The sequence below is a fragment of the Chelonia mydas genome, chromosome 1, assembly GCF_015237465.2.
Source record: "Chelonia mydas isolate rCheMyd1 chromosome 1, rCheMyd1.pri.v2, whole genome shotgun sequence".
Classification (NCBI taxonomy): Eukaryota; Metazoa; Chordata; order Testudines; family Cheloniidae; genus Chelonia; species Chelonia mydas.
Genome location: NC_057849.1, coordinates 256,033,114 through 256,055,761, shown reverse-complemented (window position 1 = coordinate 256,055,761; position 22,648 = coordinate 256,033,114). Strand labels below are relative to the sequence as shown.

Here is a 22,648-nt window from a genome sequence, read left to right as displayed (position 1 = left end):
CCTTCTGTTGTCTTCCTTTGCAGCGCCCAGCATAGGGACATGTTGGGGGGCAGTAGAGGGCATGTCAGCAGCAGAAAGGGTGTGTGGAATGTCTGAACGCATAGGTGGCTGTGAGTATCCACCATAAATTAGAGCAGCCCCTGGGGTGGCTCTAATTTACACCAGAAGCTCAGCTGGCTCCTGGACGAATTCAGGCACCACAAAACTACCTTTGCACAACCTCTTCCCCTACGACTGGGCTGTGTTTCCTGCGAGGCACAGCTCAGAATCTGGGCCACAGTTGCTGAAGTCAGTGGAATTACTCAGCAGTCTCTTATAACTGAGATCTTAATTTGGCCCTTGGTCAAGGCTAATCCTACCAAAGGAACCCAGTGAATGAATTTAGAGCAAGACAGCGTAGTTTTTAAAAATTTTATATAATGATATACATGCACATGTACAGATAATTGGTTTTGGTCTTTCTCAAGAATGTGCCTGCACCTTTCTAGGTGAGGGCAGCCTGTTTCAGGGATGCTGGGTTTTGTATAACGTCTTTATGGGAACAGGAGGGGAGATGTAAGAATAATCCCATCGCTTAAATGAGGATTCAGACGAAGAGACCTCCACTTGTGTGACTGACACATTTTTGATGTGAGTGATGGATGCCATAGCACTGAAGGTTTCTCGGAACAGCAAACATTTCTCTGTGTGAATCAGTACCCAGGTGATCAGATGTGAAATTCTGCTCTTGTGTGGCAATGTCATACTGGCCAGGGTGGGAGTTATCAAGGCTGGACACTCCAGCAGTCCCATAGTAGTCTTTTGTTTTGTAGAAAATATATGAGGTTCAGACACACAAAATTCTACTTTCAAAATAAACACCAGTGAATTAACTCAATGATTTTGAACTACGTCTATGAAATGTTGGGGGCCTGGCCAGCAGAGTCCAATCCCTCTTCGTCCACTCTTGTCTAGTGCCTGATCACATCTGTTTCTTCCAAATATGTGGAGAGTTCCAATCCTTTTCCTTCAGACATGGTACACGATCCGTTGGCTGGAGGTTGAACCTAAACAAATTCAGACTGGAAATAAGGTGTACATTTTTAACAGAGAGGATAATTAGCCATTGGAACAATTTACCCAGGGCTGTGGTGGAGTCTCCAGCACCGGCAATTTTAAAATTAAGATTGGATGGTTTTCTAAAAGATCAGCTCCCATTCAAACAGGAATTAATTCAAGGAAGTCCTATCACCTATGTTATATGGGAGTTCAGATTGCAAGATCACAGTGGTCCCTTCTATCTTTATAATCTATGAAGGACACAAGAATGTTCAATAATCCGAATGGAAATAGATACCGTGTTAGAATGATTTCTTAGAAAAAAGGTTAATATTGGCCAGGTAAGAGAATATACCAAACTGAAGATCCCAGTCCTGCAAACAGGTACACAGAGGCTTAGCTTTATGCACAAGCTTAGTCCCACTGAAGTTGGTAAGCCCATGTGTAAAGATAAGCACATTTGTTTTCAGGATCGGGGCTTGCATGTGCACACACATCAAATGGGGAAAATTATTTTAAAATAACATTTCTCTGGAACTTCAAAATCCCATGTAGAGCAGAATGTTTCTATTGGGTTTATTTATTAAAAAGATGATGGGAGCTATCTATTTTAAAACACAACTGCATTGCAGCTATCACCTTTTCTGGATTGCAGCAGAATCAGATGCTGATTTCATGATGTCTAGGGTCACAGTCCTATAACATGATGAGCATGGGTAGATTCCTGTGCCTGCAGAGAGCTCCACTGAAATCACTGAGGCTGTGTATGGGCCCAGGGATCTGTCCATATGCATCACATTGGAGGATTGGGGAATTAGGATTGTGTTCTGCTTTATAACATGTACATGCAGCTCCCACTCAGGTTAATGGAATTGTGTGTATATGTTACAGCAGAATTTAATCCCGAGAGAGAAAGCACTGTCTAGAGGTTAAAGCAGACCTGCGTTAGTCCTAGAGTCACAGAGTTTATGGCCAGAAGGGAGCATTAGATGAACAAGCATGACCTCCTGTATAGCACAGGCCATTACATTTCACCCCTGTACCCCCAGGATTGAGCCCAACAGCTGTGCTGCTATGTTTGACTAAAACACATCTTTCAGAGAGGCATCCACTCTTGATCTGAAGACATCAAGGGATGGAGAATCCATCTCTGCCCTTGGGAGTTTGTTAATCACGCTCACTGTTGAAAATGTTTGCCTTATTTCTAATTTGAATTTGTCTGGCTTCAGCTTTTAGCCATTGGTTCTTGTTATACCGTTATCTGCTAAATTAAAGAGCCCTTACTCCCTGTGAAGATACTTATACAAGTGGATTCCATTCTTGGCTCTGCCACAGTCAGACTGTGACCTTGAGCAAGTCACTTAACAACTGTATACATCATTTGTCCCATCTGCAAATTGTGACTAGTAAGAATGACCTCACAGGGGTGTTTGCATAACACTTGGAGCGCCTCAGTTGGAGAGTGCTACCACTGTACAAAGTAGTGCATCATGACTAATCATTTAGCTAGACTGACAGCTTTACACAGCACTTTACAGAGTGGGACGCTGCGCCACACAGCTTTTGCTGATTTTGATTAACTCTATTTCCCCGTTCCTATATTGCCCCGTATTCTCTTCTTAACAAATTTCAGCAGAAATCACTGGGCTGTTTGTCATAGCCAGAATCTAGCCGAGGAAACAGGACGTTGGTCATTTAAGCCCCTCTGAGCCCCAATAGATAAATAAAATGATCCAGTGAGTCAAGCCAATAGTGGCATTAAAACAATCCCTCTCTCCCCATGTGTCATACTGCAATCCTTGTATCAGTTATGGTGCTCTTGTTTGTATTTTCTCCATTGTTTTGCTATCCCTGGTAGGAACCAGTTCTGCATGCAGTTGTTTCAGGTGCAGACAACTTTCATTGAAAATGAAATGAACTAGGGAGGCAATGAAATGAAACATAATGCTTATGTTGTGTGTGTGATGGGTCATGAGGCTGGATTCAAATATATAATAGAGAGAAAAGGTGGGTGAGGTAATATCTAGTATTGGACCAGCTTCTGTTCGTGAAAGAGACCTGCTTTTGATCTTACACAGAGCTCTTCTTCAGGTCCTGTGTTAACTCGAAAGCTTGTCTCTGTCACCCACAGAAGTTGGACCAATACAAAATATTACTTCACCCACCTTGTCTCTTTAATATCCTGGGACTGACATGGCTACAGCAACACTGCAAACAATCATCTAATAGTTACAGCCTTGCCAATCTGTAGTGACAAGCAACACGGCTACTACTCTGAAGCCTATCTTTTTTTTGGAGGGGTTGGGGGATGTTCTTCCTTGCTTGCAGATCATCGAGGCTGAGGTTGGAGGAGAGAGCTACAGTTTTTTGGGAAGGCTGCAGGTTGGGTGGTGGAAGAGAAATGCTAGTCCAGCATAGCTGGGCCTGCTGCACTCATGCTACTCTTGGTCTTAACGCTGCAGAGCCATTCACAACCTGTGCATTGAAGAGGCAGGACCTAAAGATATAACAGAGACTCTCCCCTCATCTCTCCCTTTCCCATCTTCAGCCTTCTTCCCGCAGGCTCAGCTGCCACACCTTTGCTGCCCCCTCCTGTCACTGACCAGCTACTGTAATAGTGGCTGCAGCACTACGTGTCTGGTCTATGAAGTGATTAATGAAGATGCTGCTGTGTAGTGCACTGGCACTATACAGGAGTCAGCAAGCAGCAGCTGGGCCTACAGGCATCCCCCCCTTTCCATGCAGGCTGGAAAAGGAGGGAAATGGAGAGGGAAGAGACAGACGTGTGAGAAAGAACTGGAGAGAGAAAAGATGACCCCTCCCTTTCCCGAACACACCCCAGGGGTTTAAAAAGGCAAAATGGAATAGCTTCTCCCAGAAGAAAGACAGGGGCGGGCGCAGAGCTGCCTCCACTCTATGTCTGTGTGTGCCCAAGAGAGACCAAAACAACAAAGATGATGATCCCATGAGTGTTCAGCCAATCTGGATTTTTTGAGTGGGTGGGTTTCGGTGTTGCCAGCGACTGTGATTTTATTGAGAGGCTCATGATATTTATTTATAATTATTTCACAGTCTCATGATATCTTAAAGCCCCAGCTCCTGGAGTCCTTGTGATCTCATGAAAATTTCAGCTTTCATTTTAAAATACAAGGCAGTTTCTAGCCTTCAGGGCCGCAGAGCAAAGCTTAAAAACATGGCCCCTAAAGGTTCAAAAAACAGAAGGAAATTAAAAGATGCCAAAATGTCTAATTATTTGAAATCTCATGATTTTTAAGATAAGCTCATGGGTTTGGGGGAAGGGAGTAATTCTTTTTGAATACTTGGGGTCGGCAGTGCTGCAATGGCTCATGAGTTATTGGTTGACACTGAGTTTTTAATGGGCTCCAAAGGACATTTTTGCAACCTACTAACATCTCAAAAGCTAGGAGAGTAGAAAGAAGCCTTGCCCCAAATGCAGCCTCCCACTTCAATGGGTGCACTGTACTAAACTCTTTTTGGACATGATTTTGAGTTGTAATCCAGGGGGACACAGATGACCCACAGCAGCACCCTAATCCTGGCCCAGCACCGCAACCCTAATCCTGGCCTGGTGTGGAGGGGAGGTGTTGGGGAGGGGAACTGGAGAGCAAGCCCACCCCACACACACTCCACAGTGGTGGCTCCTGTCCCTGGGGCTAGGCCCAGCTCCCCAGTCTGGATGTGGCAATCTGTTGCACAGGGTCACAGCACTACTGAAGTTTGGCCCAGCCACCCCTCTGTCATGACAAAGGGGCGTCTGGGTCAAATTTGAATGAGTGGCATTGCAACCTGGCTCACGGGTCACAGCACCACTCAGGTTTGGCAGCCTTGGTTTCAGGAGTTCTGTGGGTACAATTGAACCCAGGCTAAAGCCCCAAACAAAAATGGATCAGAAGATGGCTCTGCCTTTCCTGGCTACTCAATATTGCCCTAACTAGAAGGAGGGTGTTGCAAGGGGAAGGAGGATGTCTCAGGGGATTGGGGAAAAAATGGTTACTTACTTTCTCGTAACTGTTGTTCTTCGAGATGTGTTGTTCATGTCCATTCCACATTAGGTGTGCGCATGCCGCACGCATGAGCGTTGGAAACTTTTCCCCTTAGCGGCTCCCGTCGGGCTGGCAGGCCCCCCAAGTGGCACCAGTGCGCCCCGCATATATACCCCCCCCAGCCCGACCCCCTCCAGTTCCTTCTTGCCAGCGACTCCGACAGAGGGGTAGGAGGGTGGGTGGTGGAATGGATGAGAACAACACATCTCAAAGAACAACAGTTACGAGAAAGTAAGTAACCATTTTTTTTTTCTTCGAGTGCTTGTTCACATCCATTCCACATTAGGTGAATTACAAGCTTACCTCTGGAGGACAGTAGGAGTCATGGAACAACTGCTCGGAGGACCACTCTGCCAACTACCACGTCCTCTCTGGCCTGCTGGTTGACCGCATAGTGGGTCGTGAAGGTGTGCACTGAGGACCAGGTGGCTGCTCTGCAGATCTCCTGGATTGGGACCTGTGCCAGGAACGCCGTGGAAGTTGCCTGCGCCCCGGCTGAGTGGGCTGTGACCGCCGGGGCCGGAACACCTGTGAGCTCATAGCACACCCAGATGCAGCTTGTAATCCAAGACGAAATCCACTGCGCCGACACTGGGAGGCCTTGTAACCTCTCGGCCACAGCCACAAACAGCTGCGCGGATTTGCGAAATGGTTTGGTGTGCTCCAAATAGAACGCCAGCGCTCGACGCACATCCAAGGTGCGCAAGCTGCGGTGACTCGGGTCCGTATGGGGTTTCAAGGGGAAGAACACCGGCAGACAAATGTCCTGGCCCAGATGGAATTGGGACACCACCTTAGGGAGGAACTTGGGGTGCGGCCAGAGCTGCACCTTGTCCTTGTGAAATACTACGTATGGTGTCTCAGAGGTGAGGGCCCTCAGTTCGGACACCCTTCTGGCCGAGGTAACGGCAACCAGAAACGCCACCTTCCAGGAAAGGTGGAGGAGAGAACAGGTAGCGAGGGGCTCAAAAGGGGGTCCCATGAGTTTAGAAAGGACCATGGAGGGACTGGGGGGCAGGAGTACGGGAACACCCTCTCCAACCCTTTAAGAAACCGCCCCACCATTGGGTGTGAAAACACCAAGCCCCCCGAGAACCCCGGATGGAAGGCGGAGATGGCTGCCAGGTGCACTCTTAAGTGAGGACGGGGCTAGCCCTTGCTGCTTGAGGTGCAGGAGGTACTCCAGAATGGCCCGCACCGCAGCCTGGCTCGGCCACACCTGTCGGGGTTCACACCAACACGAGAACCTTTTCCACTTGGCCATATAGGCCGCCCTGATAGAGGGCTTTCTACTGCTAAGCAGAATCTGCTGCACAGGAAGGGAGCACTGGATCTCCAGGGCGTTTAGCCACAGAGCCTCCATGCCGTCAGATGCAGTGACTGCAGGTCGGGGTGGAGAAGCCACCCGTCGTCCTGTGTAATGAGGTCCCGGTGTAGGGGCAGGACTACTGGGGCGTCCACCGACAGCTCTGGGAACGATGTGTACCAGTGTTGGCGGGCCCAGGCAGGGCCGGTGCAAGGTTGTTTCGCGCCTTAGGCGAAACTTCCACCTTGCGCTCGCCCCCCCCACCCCGGGAGCCCTGCGGCAGCTCTCTGCCCCCCCCCTTCCCCGAGGCGCTCGCCCTGCGGCAGCTCCCCTCAGCCTGGGGAGCCGCGTGCGGCACCTCCCCGCCATACAGCAGCTCCCCGCCCCAGCTCACCTCTGCTCCGCCTCCTCTCAGAGCACGCCACCGCCACCGCTTCTCCCGCCTCCCAGGCTTGCGGCGCCAATCAGCTGTTTGGCGCCGCAAGCCTGGGAGGGAGAGAAGCAGAGCGCAGCGGCGTGCTCAGGGGAGGAGGCGGAGCAGAGGTTAGCTGGGGCGGGGACCGGTTCCCCTGCGTCCCCCCCCAGTTACTTGCTGCAGGCGGCCCTCCCCGCGCCCCAGCTCATCTCCGCTCCACCGCCTCCCCAGAGCGAGTTTTTGGCCGCCCCCAACCACTTGGCACCCTAGGCAACTGCCTAGTTCGCCTAGTGGTTGCTCCGGCCCTGGGCCCAGGCTGGGGTGATAAGGATCACCGCCACCCTGTCCCTGTGCACCTTGAGCAGGACCTTGTGCATGTGGTACGACCTGCTGAGGGAGTCCGCCAGCTCGTTCCGCACCCCCGGGAGATAGAACGCCTCGAGGTGAATCGCATGGGCTATGCAAAGGTCCCAGAGGAGGAGAGCCTTGCGACAGAGTGGCGAGGAACGAGCCCCGCCCTGCTTGTTTATATAAAACATGGCAGTAGTGTTGTCTGTCAGAACTGTCATGCTGTGACCACTCAGAGTGGTGTGAAAGGTCTGGCAGGCGAGACGAACCGCTCTGAGCTCCTTCACGTTGACATGGAGCGACCGCTCTGCCTCGGACCACAACCCCTGCGACGTGACGTTCCCCAGGTGAGCTCCCCATCCGTGGTCTGACGCGTCTGTCACCAGCGTCAGGTCCGGAAGTGGGGCGGCCAAGGGGATGTCTTCGCAAACCCCAGGCTGGAATTGCCACCACAGCAGGGAGTCCAGCTCATCCCTTGGGGCTGTCACTACCAAGTCCTGGGCGGTACACCCGAGTGAGCCACACCTGCAGAGTCCTGAGTCTCGGTCTGGCATGCCTGACCATGTGCACGTATGCTGCCATGTGGCCCAGCAGCCGCAGGCAGCACCTGGCCATTGTTGTTGGAAACTGGCACAGGGAGGCCACTGCTTGTTGGATAGCCCGGAATCGGGATACTGGAAGGCTTACCCTGGCCTGCACCGCATCCAGGACCACCCCTATAAATTCCACTCTCTGCGTGGGTACGAGTGTGTACTTCGGGATGTTGACCAGGAGCCCCAGCTCACAGAACAATCTCAGGGCCACCTCCACATGGCCCCACACCTCCGCCTCGGATCGGCCCACCAGGAGCCAGTCGTTGAGGTATGGGTACACCTGGATTCTCTGCCTCTGTAAGAAGGCTGCCACCACCACCATGCACTTCGTGAACACCCTTGGGGCTGCGGCTAGACCGAACAGGAGAACCACAAACTGATAATGTTCTCGGCCCACAGTGAAGCGTAGGAACCGCCGATGTGCTGGGAAAATGGCGATATGAAAGTATGTGTCCTTCATGTCGAGGGCGGCGTACCAATCCCCCGGATCCAGGGAAGGGATGATGGTGCCCAGAGAGACCATGCGGAAAAGGGCCTTGACCAGGAATTTGTTGAGCCTGCGTAGGTCTAGGATTGGGCGAAGGCCCCCTTTGGCCTTGGGGATGAGGAAGTATCGGGAATAGAACTCTTTTCCCCTTAGGCCGTGAGGCACCGCCTCTACCGCCCCCACCCGTAGCAGTGAGCGGACTTCCTCCTCTAGGAGATGCTCGTGAGAGGGGTCCCTGAAGAGGGACGGGGAAGGGGGGAGGGAGACGAACTGCTGCGAGTACCCGTTTTGCACCGTTTGTAAGACCCAACGGTCCAACATAATGGTGGACCACGCATGGAAGAAACGGGACAGGCGGTTCAGGAAACAAAGGGACGGATCCGGTGACTGGTCTGGTACGCTGTCCTCGAGCACACCTTCAAAAGCCTGGCTTAGTGCCAGTCTCTGGGCGGTGCCGGAGAGCGGTGTGCCCTTCCTGGTGCTTCTTCGCGTGGACCCGCTGCCGGTACCACAACCTCCTTCTGGGCTGCTGGCAAATGCGAGTCTGCGGAGTCGGAGCTCAACCGGGACCAACTCCGGGAGCGGTGCCGGGACGGTGTTTTTGAGTGGCACACCATTGCCGGCTTACCCCTCGATGGCGCCCGAGGCATGGGTGCCGGAGGGTTCTCCCCATATGGGAGGGGGCTCGCCGCCAGTAGCTCGATGAGGTCCTTTGCGGCCTCAAAGGTGCCAGGCATAGAGGGCTGATCCGTTATGCCCTTGAGCCCATCGCCTACACTGAGCTCACTTAGGTCTGGGCTTGGTGGGGCTTGTGCCGCCGGGACCGCCTGTGTCAGCGCTGATACCGTGGCCTTCCCGCTCTTGTCAGTGCTCGGTGCCTTGGGAGGCACCAGCCTCCTGTGCGGGGAACGACCACACCTTCCTTTAGGCTGTGCCGGGGGCCGCACCGGGGAGGACGATCGGTGCCGGGGCCTAGCCTGGCGCTCTGGGACCAACAGTTTACGGTGCTTCGCCAGTGCCGGGTCTCCTGACGGCTCCGGGGCACTACGCACCGAGGAAGCCTGAGCCGGCGTCGGGCGCTCCGGGCCCGGCGGCTGCAATGCGGCCTCCATCAACAGTTGCTTTAGACTAAAGTCTCTTTCTTTCCTTATCCTTGGCTTGAACGCCTTGCAAATCCTACACCTTTCAGTTTGATGTCCGTCCCCCAGGCAACGTAGACATGAGTCGTGGGGGTCACTAACTGGCATAGGCTAGCGGCACGTGGCGCAAGCCTTGAAGCTGTGGGCCTGCGGCACACAGGGCTGGTGCTGGAGGCCTCCAAGCACCTAATCACTTAAGTGTTCACAGTCTATATGTAAACGAACTGAAAACAGCTACTCTAAAGGCTAAAAGAAAAGGAGTACTTGTGGCACCTTAGAGACTAACAAATTTATTTGAGCATAAGCTTTCGTGAGCTACAGCTCACGTCATCGGATGCATTCAGTGGAAAATACAGTGGGGAGATTTATATACATAGAGAACATGAAACAATGGGTGTTACCATACACACTGTAATGAGAGTGATCAGGTAAGGTGAGCTATTACCAGCAGGAGAGCGGCCGGGGGGGGGGGGGGGGGAACCTTTTGTAGTGATAATCAAGGTGGGCCATTTCCAGCAGTTGACAAGAACATCTGAGGAACAGTGGGGGGTGGGAGGGAATAAACACGGGGAAATAGTTTTACTTTGTGTAATGACCCATCCACTTCCAGTCTTTATTCAAGCCTAAATTAATTGTATCCAGTTTGCAAATTAATTCCAATTCAGCAGCCTCTCGTTGGAGTCTGGTTTTGAAGTTTTTTTGTTGAAGAATTGCAACTTTTAGGTTTGTAATCGAGTGACCAAAGAGATTGAAGTGTTCTCCGACTGGTTTTTGAATGTTATAATTCTTGACGTCTGATTTGTGTCCATTTATTCTTTTACGTAGAGACTGTCCAGTTTGACCAATGTACATGGCAGAGGGGCATTGCTGGCACATGATGGCATATATCACATTGGTGGATGTGCAGGTGAACGAGCCTCTGATAGTGTGGCTGATGTGATTAGGCCCTATGATGGTGTCCCCTGAATAGATATGTGGACATAGTTGGCAACGGGCTTTGTTGCAAGGATAGTGGTTAGTGGTTCTGTTGTGTGGTGTGTGGTTGCTGGTGAGTATTTGCGTCACGTTGGGGGGCTGTCTGTAAGCAAGGACTGGCCTGTCTCCCAAGATCTGTGAGAATGATGGGTCGTCCTTCAGGATAGGTTGTAGATCCTTGATGATGCGTTGGAGAGGTTTTAGTTGGGAGCTGAAGGTGATGGCTAGTGGCGTTCTGTTATTTTCTTTGGTGGTCCTGTCCTGTAGTAGGTGACTTCTGGGTACTCTTCTGGCTCTGTCAATCTGTTTCTTCACTTCAGCAGGTGGGTATTGTAGTTGTAAGAATGCTTGATAGAGATCTTGTAGGTGTTTGTCTTTGTCTGAGGAGTTGGAGCAAATGCGGTTGTATCTTAGAGCTTGGCTGTAGACAATGGGTCGTGTGGTGTGGTCTGGATGAAAGCTGGAGGCAAGTAGGTAGGAATAGCGGTCAGCAGGTTTCCGATATAGGGTGGTGTTTATGTGACCATCGCTTATTAGCACCGTAGTGTCCAGGAAGTGGATCTCTTGTGTGGACTGGACCAGGCTGAGGTTGATGGTGGGATGGAAATTGTTGAAATCATGGTGGAATTCCTCAAGGGCTTCTTTTCTATGGGTCCAGATGATGAAGATGTCATCAATGTAGCGCAAGTAGAGTACGGGCATTAGGGGACGAGAGCTGAGGAAGCGTTGTTCTATGTCAGCCATAAAAATGTTGGCATACTGTGGGGCCATGCGGGTACCCATGGCAGTGCTGTTGATTTGAAGGTATACATTGTCCCCAAATGTGAAATAGTTATGGGTGAGGACAAAGTCACAAAGTTCAGCCACCAGGTTTGCCGTGACATTATCGGGGATACTGTTCCTGACGGCTTGTAGTCCATCTTTGTGTGGAATGTTGGTGTAGAGGGCTTCTACATCTATAGTGGCCAGGATGGTGTTTTCAGGAAGCTCACCGATGGATTGTCATTTCCTCAGGAAGTCAGTGGTGTCTCGAAGATAGCTCGGAGTGCTGGTAGCGTAGGGCCTGAGGAGGGAGTCTACATAGCCAGACAATCCTGCTGTCAGGGTGCCAATGCCTGAGATGATGGGGCATCCAGGATTTCCAGGTTTATGGATCTTGGGTAGCAGATAGAATACCCCAGGTTGGGGTTCCAGGGGTGTGTCTGTGCGGATTTGTTCTTGTGCTTTTTCAGGAAGTTTCTTGAGCAAATGGTGTTTCTTGAGCAAAGGTTCCCCCTCACCCCCCTCCACCCCCCCCGGTAATAGCTCACCTTAAGTGATCACTCTCCTTACAGTTTTCAGAGTAGCAGCCGTGTTAGTCTGTATTCGCAAAAAGAAAAGGAGGACTTGTGGCACCTTAGAGACTAACCAATTTATTTGAGCATAAGCTTTCGTGAGCTACAGCTCACTTCATGGGATGCATTACAGTGTGTATGGTAACATCCATTGTTTCATGTTCTCTATGTATATAAATCTCCCCACTGTATTTTCCATTGAATGCATCCGATGAAGTGAGCTGTAGCTCACGAAAGCTTATGCTCAAATAAATTGGTTAGTCTCTAAGGTGCCACAAGTACTCCTTTTCTTTTTGCGAATACAGACTAACACAGCTGCTACTCTAAAGGCTAAGGGACTGCTCTTCTACGAGAGAGAGAGGTTGCTCCAATGCCGCCACGGACGGTAAGAAGGAACTGGAGGGGGTTGGGCCGGCAGAGGTATATCTGCGGGGCGCAGTGGAGCCACTCGGGGGCCCGCCGGGAGCCGCTAAGGGAAAAAGTTTCCGACGCTCGTGCGCGCAGCACGCGCACGCCTAATGTGGAATGGACGTGAACAAGCACTTAAAGAAGAATGGAGTCTTTCACTACCAGGACCCCTGTGTTGATTGACCACAAGTTGGAGAGTGGGGTGGGATACATAGGACTCAGATACCATGACAATGGGCTCATTAGTGCAAGATAGACAGATGTGAGAAAAGTGTCATCTAAGGCTAGGCAGGGGATGGTACTTTGAGTATTATGCTTATCACATTGTGGCTATTGGAAATGAGACAGGTGTTTGTAGGAGGGTATCTATTGCTGAAGTCTACTGTAGCAGTGCCTGGTGATTTTTTTAATATTTAATGATATTTTTAAAATATAGCCCCTGCTAGAAGCTAGAGCAATAGATAAATAATCTACAGCAATAAACTGTAGGGTAAAATAACCCCCAAATCCCCAGAATACAAAAGGGAAGAAAACCCAAGGCACCTTCATTATAGTTTGTTATTTTGAACATAATAACTTTATTGATAAGAGACACCAGTAGTTACCACCTTCACTTTGTTAACCACAAATATACAGGACGTAGTAAATACAGGTGCCAAGATGGCAGGGTTTATTGGAGTTGGTTTTGGAAAACATACTAGGTGGGGGAGGGAGTGGGGGGACACTCAGGATTGGACAGACACCCAAGGAACCTGTGTGCAGCAGGCCATTCTTTAGTCATCATATATATGTATTGCTTTATATTATACATCTTTTTATTTATATATAATATATATATACTATACACAGGCAGTAACGCTGCAGGAGAAGGGGCAGGGAAACCCAACTGGAGTTGTCAATGCCACAGAGGCAGTGAGATCGTCTGGAGAAATGGTTCATACATGCCACACAGGGCGACTGAGCTAACCTCTGGGCCTCATTGTCTCCTAGTCTCTCCAGAAGCTGGAGTTATGATTCCTAAAAGGACCCACCCATCTGTCCTGCATTCCCAGGGTCTCCCACATGCTTATAAGGGTACAGGGTGCTGGCAGTGTTAGGTGCAGAGACTTATTCCTAGGGAGCTGTCAGGAACGAGGGGAGGGGAAGAGAACTGAATTGAGTTGGTGAATAGAATGTGTGCATGGGAGGGGAGCAACCTTGTGCCCAGGACTTGTCAGAACATTGGAGCTATAACCTCCTCTGGCACCTCCTGTTGTGAAATAGCCTCTAACTCAGGGTCCCCAAATGCTGTGTGTGCATATAGACGGGGGGCCAGAATCGTTCCCTCCCTTCCAGTAGGGAGCCTGCAACCCTGTTAAAAAGCCACCACCACCACAGAGGGAAATGCACCCTAATCGTTCTACTACTCAGAGACCCTTGTCCTCCTCTCTCTGTCTGCCCCAGTCCCTTATTCATCAGGGCTGAGGATGTTACATTAAAAAGAGTTCGCTGCTCCCGCCAGGCAAAAGCAAAGCCAGGAACAGAGCCACCAGAGTGGGCAAACCCTCTAGGAACCACTGCAAGCTCCTGCTTGCCATGCAGACATCTACCGATGGACAGAGAACAGGAGCAGAGGGACAGAGAGATGGGGAATAACCTGAGACAGGAGCAGACTGGTTCTTCATCTGCCTGGGAGATGCCTGCCCTGACAGGGGAGGTAATGAGCCTTCCATCGCAGAGCAGCTAGGGGGTCCCTTGGTGTTGTGAGGGGAGCAGGGTGTAAGGGGGAAAGGTCTCTTTACTGACCAGCTCTAAGAAAAGGAGGACTTGTGGTACCTTAGAGACTAACAAATTTATTTGAGCATAAGCTTTCATGAGCTACAGCTCACTTCATCGGAATGCAGCTGTAGCTCACGAAAGCTTATGCTCAAATAAATTTGTTAGTCTCTAAGGTGCCACAAGTCCTCCTTTTCTTTTTGCAGATACAGACTAACACGGCTGCTACTCTGTGACCAGCTCTAGATGACTTTAGGGACCCTCCTGGCTGTGATGGGAGAGGGGACATTAAAATAGCCCCATGGTACAAACCAAAATAAAAACATCCCCTCCCCACGGGCAGAACCCTCTCTGATAAAGTGGGGGATGGCTGCTGGGTCTCAGAGATTCATTCCAAAAGATATGCTGGGGTTTTACCCTGAGACACCAGTTGTTTGTAATTCCTCTACCTCCCCACACAAGCCTCCCCCACTCCGTCATTCTCTCTTCACTCCAGGGGGAGAGACCACTTGGAGAAAGCTCTCTCTGACACGGATTACGAAGAACACCTCTCGATAAAGTCCCCCCTCTTCCCAAACCTAAATATTAGGCTACCCCAACAGAAGAGAAGCTTGGTAGATGGGAACCCTTCCCCACCAAACCTCCTATTTACAGTATTGCTTTTGCTCGGGACCATGGAGTGAGAGACTTGCCCAGCTCCTCTTTGTGCTTCAGCTGTGACAGGGCCTATCATTTCCTTCCCCTCACCTCCACTAGCTGCTAGCCATGTGCCATGTACAGCAAAACACTGGGAGAGGTGCCAATGGGGAGGCCTGTAAACAATATACATACACACACACACACACACAGGCACATAGATCACGCAACAGCTGGAGTCTCAGCTCCCTCCGGTAACAGCTCCTCCTCTTTTTAGTGCCCAAATGTGGAAGTTCCATAGGCAGCTCTGAGAAACAGCCCTTTAAAGATAGGTTTCAGAGTAGCAGCCGTGTTAGTCTGTACTCGCAAAAAGAAAAGGAGTACTTGTGGCACCTCAGAGACTAACAAATTTATTTGAGCATAAGCTTTCATGAGCTACATGCATGCATCCGATACATACATGCATTCGATGAAGTGAGCTGTAGCTCACGAAAGCTTATGCTCAAATAAATTGGTCAGTCTCTAAGGTGCCACAAGTACTCCTTTTCTTTTTCCTTTAAAGATAGACACTGCAGATAAAAACAGCTGTATAATTGTGTACAAAGGAGGGGAATCCTCACTAGACAGTTCCTCCACCCATTTTGGGGCTGCGTCTCCCTATTTCTCCTACCCTCCATTTGGCGAGAGGTGTGTGGCAAGGGAGGGAGGTAGTAACCTAGAACAGTGGTTTTCAACCTTTTTTCATTTGCGGACCCCTAAAAATTTTCTTAATGGCAGTCCATGGACACCAGGTTGAAAACCACTGACCTAGATGTTTTGCCCTGCCCTCCTGGCAACCCAAGTTCAATTCCGAAGCCTGGCAGGAACTAGGAGTCCTAACAGTAAGTGCTCTACACTGCCACCTAGCACACCTGTGTTCCATCCTTGATCTCTCAGTTCCTCAAGGTGCTCAGGAGAGTGGCCCCATGGTTAGTGTTCTGTACTATCATATTACCCTGGTTCTGCTCCTGATCCCTCCATCCTAGGGCCAGCAGGGGCTGCGAGCTCTGCCCAGCTCAAGCATGGTAGCCTAGGAGTTAATATTCTACACACCCACATGAGATACCTAGCTTTGGTTCCTGGCCTCATTTTCTTAGGGCTTGTCTACATGAGGAAATTGCCCAGAATAGCTATTGTGCAATAGCTCCCACTGTGGACACTCTATTCTAGAATAAAAGTCACTTGTAGTCCAGAATAATTAGTGTACTTCCAAAGCTGAGTAAGGATTCTAGGATAAAAAACAACAACATTTTATTCCAGAGCATAGTGTCCACACAGGGAGCTATCCCGGAATAACTGTTCTAGTCGATTTCCCGGTATAGACAAGCCCTTAGGCTGCCAGGAGCTAGGGACTGAGGATGGAGCACTGACGTCTCTGAAGAGCTGTAAGATACACAAAGACCGAGTTTCAGTGGGAAGAGAGTGCAGCATGGCCAGGTTTTGCAAGAGCAGGGGGAGATGCTCCCCATTCAGCTCACTTAGCAGAGCTGCTGTTTAAAGAACCCTCTTAGGTTCCCTGATCCAGTCTCAGTCAGGATAACTGGGGCACACACAAGAGCCCAGCTGCTGGGACCCTACTCATTGGTTACACCCACTCTAAGAATGTCTAGACGCCAGCTGGCAGAAAAGCAGCAGTATTTCTTTCCAGCAGGGCGAGAACCTCCATTGAGAGTTCTGCCCCGTTTCTCTGGGCTCCAGAGAGAGTGGCACAGATGCCTGGGATGATCTGTCTCGGAGCACAGAGAGGCTGGAATCTCTTTAACTCCATCAGAGATGTAGATTCAACAGGACTATAGAAATTAAATTCATCCGCTTGTCCCTTTTGTCCTGCACCTTTATTCTGGGCAAAAGCCACAGGGCTCCCAGAATTGGCTGGCAAAGCTCCCCATCAACTGGTGTGAAGCTGGCTTTTCCCCAAATCAGCCCAGTGACTTCCTCCTCATCCCGTGCTTAGCCAGTTGTGATCCCTGAGCGGGAAGAGCAGGGGACCGAATGGAGTTCTCAGGAGTTTCTCTTAAGACATCTTCCCCACCCTGAGCGTGCAGCTTGGTTCTGGTTCTCCCTAGAGGACCACAGTGTTAACCTCAGAAGGGTGCTTACATGGGGATGGGGAAACACCTCCAATCCAATTGCCTGGGGAAAGAGGGATTCTCATTGCATAGCTCATCCTGTCCAGTCCTGATTATTCTCTTGGTTTAAAATCTATCAACATCTTTGTAGCTTTTGATGGTGCCTGCAAAACTCCACCCCCAAGCATTTTGTCTCTCAACCCCCCGTCCCTCACCCTCAACACCACTCCTCCCTACACCCCTGAAGATAAACTACCAACAACTTCCCATACAGCCTTGTATTGCTGAGGGGGCAATACCCCATGAGGCAAAGGGGTTATGACCTGCCCCGATGCTTACACATCCCCCCACCCTTGCACACCTGCATGCTTGCTCTGACCTCTCCCTCCCTCACACACTCCTCCCCCATATCCAACTCTCCCTCCCACCCACACAGACAGACACACGCATCCGCTCCAACACTGTAGGTGCCACCTTCTCCCCCTGCCCCCCAGATCCGCTTGAGCAGTCCCCGTTATCTCCCCCTCTTAGGCCTCTGCTACCTGTGCTGGTGCCCTTGTCACCCTCCCCTGCCCACCAAAAGGCTGAGCTGGATTCTTGCCCAAAGCTGCTGCTCACTCCCAGGTTGCCAGGGGAGCTTTTGCTGTGACAGGGACAGGGATAGACTTGGGAATACGCAGTTTGGGTCTGGTGGACAATTCAGAGGGAGGGAGGAGCAGTTAGGGTTTTTTTTTCTTTTTAAAAAACAATAAATAAAAACAAATGGCCCCAGGCTGGAGCATGGCCAAGGGCCACCTGTTGCGCTGGGATGCGCCTGTCTGTTTTGTGCCACAGCCTCCCGCCGGCAGAGGGAAGGGGGCGGAGGGGAGGGGCATGGGAAGGGGCACCGGTGTAGCTCAGTAGTTCTGTGTTTGGGTTTGGTACCCCTGTGTCTCAGCGTCAAAAGCATCTACAGGAGGGGGCTGCTGGTACGTCCCCACCGTGTCTGTGGCATCGTCCTCGTTCGTGTAAGGGGCGTAAGGCAGGCTGGAGTCCTGGCTTGGGTCCGTGTAGTCCTGGGAGAAGAGGGCTGAGTCGGCACCAATCCGGTAGCGCTGGTATGCCAGAAACGCCTGGCCCACCTTTAAGGGAGGATGAGGGGAGATGGGAAGCAGAGAGAGAAAGGCAGGAGAAAGGGAAGGAACATGCCGAGGAGGAGAGACAAACAAAAGCCAAGTTAGTAGTGGTTAAGGATTAGTGCACAAGGCATGACTGGAAATCACTGGTTAAACACACCCAAGTGCAAGAAGAGTTAGTGTGCCCCATGGACAGCGCGAGCCCAGGACAAGAGAGAGAGCGCGCAAGTGTGCCAACCACTACTTGCACTTGCTTTGCCCACGCCCACAGCAGTCACTGGGTCCATCCTGCCTAGCGACAGGGTTCACATTGTGAAGGCATAGACGGATATACATGGATAACGTCCCCTCCCCAGCCAGGTGATCTACTTCACGTCCACCTCAGAGGTCTCGCTCCTTTGGGCTGGATCTGTGACCCATTTCACCTCAGACCCTACTGGGGCTCCAGACCGACCTGCCAGAGGAAAGGGATGGACATGAGGTAGCGGCTGTTCCCATTAACCCTTTCACTGCTAGTCAACCACTGAGCAACCCGCTATGCTGCCAAAAAAAAAAAAATCACAGACCTTGCGGGGGAAGGGGGGGAAGCAGAGGCCTTCTAGAATAGGTCCAGCCTTGTTCCTGCTCCCCGTCTCTGACATTGCTTTTGGAACGCTCTTTGGTGTGACAAGATCATTGGGGCTGGGGCTCAGGGAGGGTCAGGGACCAGAGAGCTGCCTTCCCCCAGTGTCCCAGACATGTTTGAATGGTCCAGCCACCCAGGGACCATCCCAACGTAGTGAGTGAAAGGAGCAGAGGAGTGAGAGGAAGTGGAGATGGGAAGAAGGGATTGTGGTGCAGGGAGCCCTGCCCGGCTAAAATATTAAGACTGAGCAGATGCCAATAGAAAGAGATATAGGTGTTATTCAGCGTTAGTCAGGTGCGGGGAAGTGGAGGAGGAGAGGTGGGTCACTTCCTTCCAACTCCCCAAAGGACAATTAACGTCCCATCCCAGTTCCAAGGCACTTCGCTTCTCTCTCTCCCCACCACGTCAGCTGCACTGACACGGCAACGTGCCTCTGTATTCTCAGCCCCTGCCTCCCACCCCGATCCTGGGAGTTGGAATCATCTGCACTTCAACAACCTCCTCCCCTATGCACACCCCTTCTCTGACAAGGCCCTGGGGGAATGGCGCTAAGTGCCCCCCGGGGAATGGCACTAGGGCAGCGGTGCGGGGGAGCTAGGGAAGAGAGTATTGTATTCTTCCTGAAAGCTAATGTGTCTGAGTCTCCGGAAAGCCAGAAATGTCAGGAGGCCCTGTGAGGAGAGAGCAGGAGGGGATAGGGAGAAGAGTCAATGAGGGAGACAACCAAACAAAGTAACGTGACTGAAATAAAAACCCCAACAGACACCATTAGACTCCCCTTCCTCCAGCCAAACAGAGAGAGGAGCTGGACACACGCCTTCCTCCTCAGGCCTTTCATCTCACATCTCTCTCTTCCTGTGGCTGAGGAACCCTGGTCTGTGGGGAGAGCCCTGCAGTACCACTCATTGGGTATGTCTGCACTGGAGCTGGAGGCATCATTTCCAGCTCCAGTGGACATACAGGCACTAGGTTTGATTGAGCTTGCGTGCTAAAAATAGCCATGTAGCCGTTGTGGTGCTGGCAGTGGGATGGATTAGCTCTCTGAGTATGATCCTGCCCTGGATCCTAGGTACTTACTCAGGTGGCTAGCCCATACTGCCATGGCAACACTTCTATTTTTAGTGCCCTAGCTTGATCATAACTAGCATGGGTACATCTGCCTGAGCTGGAAACTACACCTCCCACTCCAGTGTGGACACACCCAGACAAAGTTTGGGAGGATGTGACAGGTGTTGCTCTCCTTTGTCACATTTCTCAGGGGGTGAAGATGCCACCTCCACAGCTCCTCCAGCCCCTGATTTTCCACCCCCACTGATAGCCCCATCTGCACTAGAACTACAAAGAAACGTCTAGTGAGAGGAGCAGATTCTGGTTGAGCGGGATGGCAGCTATGCCACTGGCATGATCTTATCATCTGCGTACCACACATTTACATTCCTAGCAGTGTGCTGGCCGCTATTTTGTGTGGCAGGGGTGACACAGTATCTCACAAAAGACAGACACACTGTGCTCTCCTGTGCAGACTTTACTTATGTTCTTTCTTGTTTTGTTCCATCTCTTAATTTCAAATAAAAGTCACATAGACTGAAAGTACAAGAAGGCTCTTTGTGTATGGAAAAAACCCAATAGGTTACATTGAAATGGAGCCCCAAAATCTGGACAAGTAGAGAAATTCCCCGGTGTGGGTTGGGGGATAAAAAAGGAAGGGAAACGAAGCTCTGGGGAGGGTCCAAACAAATTCCACCATTTTCTTCCTACCAAATGAACTAGGAATGCCAGCATGGGGGCAAACCAGATACAGAGAGGGGGAAGACCCTATGCTGTGCTACAGGATGTTAACAACCATCCCCTCCCCCAACACAGTTGCTGAAGCCCCTCCTGAGGTCAGTAATGCTAGCCACACATCCTGGAAAGAGAAACAGACTCTTTGTATGGTACTTATACACCCCCACTGCCAGAGTATCTGAGCACCTCAGAGTTTCCACTCTATTTACCCTCACAACACCTCGGTGAAGTAGGGCAGCGCTATTATCTCCATTTTACGGACAGGGAACTGAGGCACAGGGAGGTTAAGTGGCTTGCCCAAAGTCACACAGGAAGTCTGTGGCAGAACAGGGACTTGAACCCAGCTCTCCTGAGTCCTAGGCTAATGCCCTACCCATTGGACCATCCTCCATTTCTTCTACTGGGCCTCTCCCAGAAGCCACTTTAGTTTCTGTTCCATTGGAAATGCAGGAGTCAGCCCTAGCCAGGGGACCTTTCATCTACAGAGGGCTGGGCTAACCCTAAGTGGGGTTAGAACCGCTATGCAGGGGAGTCCTGATCCGTGGGCTCTAATCAGAGTCCCAGCTGCTTTACTCACCCAGGTGAAGATGGAGAAGAAAGAGAAGGTGATGGCTGCTCGAGCTGCATCTGCCCCCTCATTCAGCGGGTTGTTCTCGTGCTTTGAAACTTGCCACTGGTTGGCCAGGAAGCAGAAGCCAACAAACCAGAGGAATGCCCAAAAGGCTGGGAAAGGACAGCATTAAAATAAGACAGAGAAGAGGGGTAGGGTAGGGGTAAACAGTAAATATATTATATTTCTCCAGCAAATTTATATCCTGCAAGATCCTCACGTGTTTTTACAGAGTACAGTAACTCCTCAAAGTCGTCCTGGTTAACATTGTTTCGTTGTTATGTTGCGGATCAGTTAGGGAACATGCTAGTTTAAAGTTGCGCAATGCTCCCTTATAACGTCGTTTGGCAGCCCCCTGCTTTGTCCGCTGCTTCCAGGAAGAAGCAGCCCGTTGCAGCTAGCTGGTGGGGGCTTGGAACCAGGGGGGGCCGGCAGCCCCCGTATCAGCTCCCTGCTCCCCTAAGTTCCCTGTGCAGCAGCGGCCCAGCAGGCTGTCAATTGCCGGCAGTTCAGATGTTCCTCCCCCCACTGCCATGTGCTGCTCCTGCCCTCTGCCTTGGAGCTGCTCCCCGGAGCCTCCTACTTGCTGTGCAGGGGCGGGGGAGAAGAGGGGGGCTAATGTCAGGGTGTCCCCTTCCCCCTGCTCCGGCACCCCACTTACCCCATTTCCATGGGGGGGGGGGACACATGACAGGGCTCAGGACGGAGTGAGCTTCCTGGCAGTAGCTTCTTTCTCAACTTGCTGATCTACTTAAAAAGGCAATGTACTTAGAGTGGGGTCAGCATATTTAAAGGGACCTTGTGCATCTCTCTCTCACACACACACAGGGTGTGTGTGTCTCTGTCTGCTATGATGTCTCCCCTCCCTCCATTCATGCAGCCTTGTAGAGTGTGAGGCTACATTAACAACAATGTGTTATCCCTTGAGGCCTCAGCTGATTGCTAGTTCATCATTTAGCAGTAAGGCATTCCCTGGGAAATATCCCACCCTCTGACATCACCACCTCAACCAAGCTTCACAATCATCATCACTGTGTACCAGTATTAAATTGTTTAAAACTTATACTGTCTGTGTGTGTGTGTGTGTATATATATATAATCTTTTGTCTGGTGAAAACAATTTCCCTGGAACCTAACCCCCCCTATTTCCATTAATTCTTATGGAGAAATCGGATTCGCTTAACATCGTTTCGCTTAAAGTCGCATTTTTCAGTAACGTAACTACAATGTTAAGCGAGGAGTTACTGTAGGCCAAATTCTGATTGTGCAGTCCCAATAAACTCAGTGGAGCGGCATGGCTGTAACTGAGGGCAGAGCTGTCACTCTGGGGTGTGCATTAAGGTATGGTGTGGTACCAACATTTTATTGGCATGAGCTTGAAAGGGTAACATGATTCTCAAATGGCACCATGAGTGAGTTCTGCAGGGCCTCCCAAATGAGGAGAGATCACTCACTTCTGAAATGCAGCCCTTCTGTACCAGTTACGCTACCTGGAAGGACAAGTGAAGAGCAGTTTCTTCACAACAAGCTGCAAAAGAATTGTAGGCAGCCAGACTGAAATTACACAGTGATTGGAATTTGGGCAGCACACCAGGACTAATGCCCTTACACTTATAAAAAGTGCCATGGGCTCTATAATACAACTACATGATGACAGACAGGCCCTCCGTTTTACTTCTCTTCCAAAAGATGGGCGATATAGACTGGTAATACACAGAATAACAGTGTTCCCGCTTGAGGGACTGGAGAATGAAAAAAGAGAGCAAGAGAGCAGTAGCATTTTGATGGAGGAAAACACCTGGATCACAGCTCCCTTGGGAAGGGATGATAAATGAGCAGGATCAGAGTCGTAAGGGAAGGGGAAAGGAGTGTGCATGATCCAGATCGGAGCATCAGGGGTGTGGAAA

At 50.7% G+C, this 22,648-nt stretch overlaps 1 protein-coding gene across 3 annotated transcripts in view; it reads right to left on the bottom strand.

The window, feature by feature from the left end:
• Window positions 1-473: 473 nt before the first annotated feature.
• SYNGR1 (synaptogyrin 1) overlaps window positions 474-22,648 on the bottom strand; it is a 40,731-nt gene continuing 18,556 nt past the window's right edge. Inside the window, exons 3-4 of one of the 3 annotated variants that reach the window (XM_043543650.1) lie at window positions 20,709-20,854; window positions 474-1,046 (exon numbers count right to left, since the gene is read on the bottom strand). In XM_043543650.1, coding sequence (XP_043399585.1) covers window positions 951-1,046; window positions 20,709-20,854 — 242 coding nt within the window. In that variant the 3' untranslated portion in view covers window positions 474-950. Of the gene's footprint in view, window positions 1,047-12,655; window positions 19,018-20,708; window positions 20,855-22,648 lie in introns of those variants that run through there. The other 2 variants (XM_037881955.2, XM_037881951.2) reach the window with 2 other exon arrangements.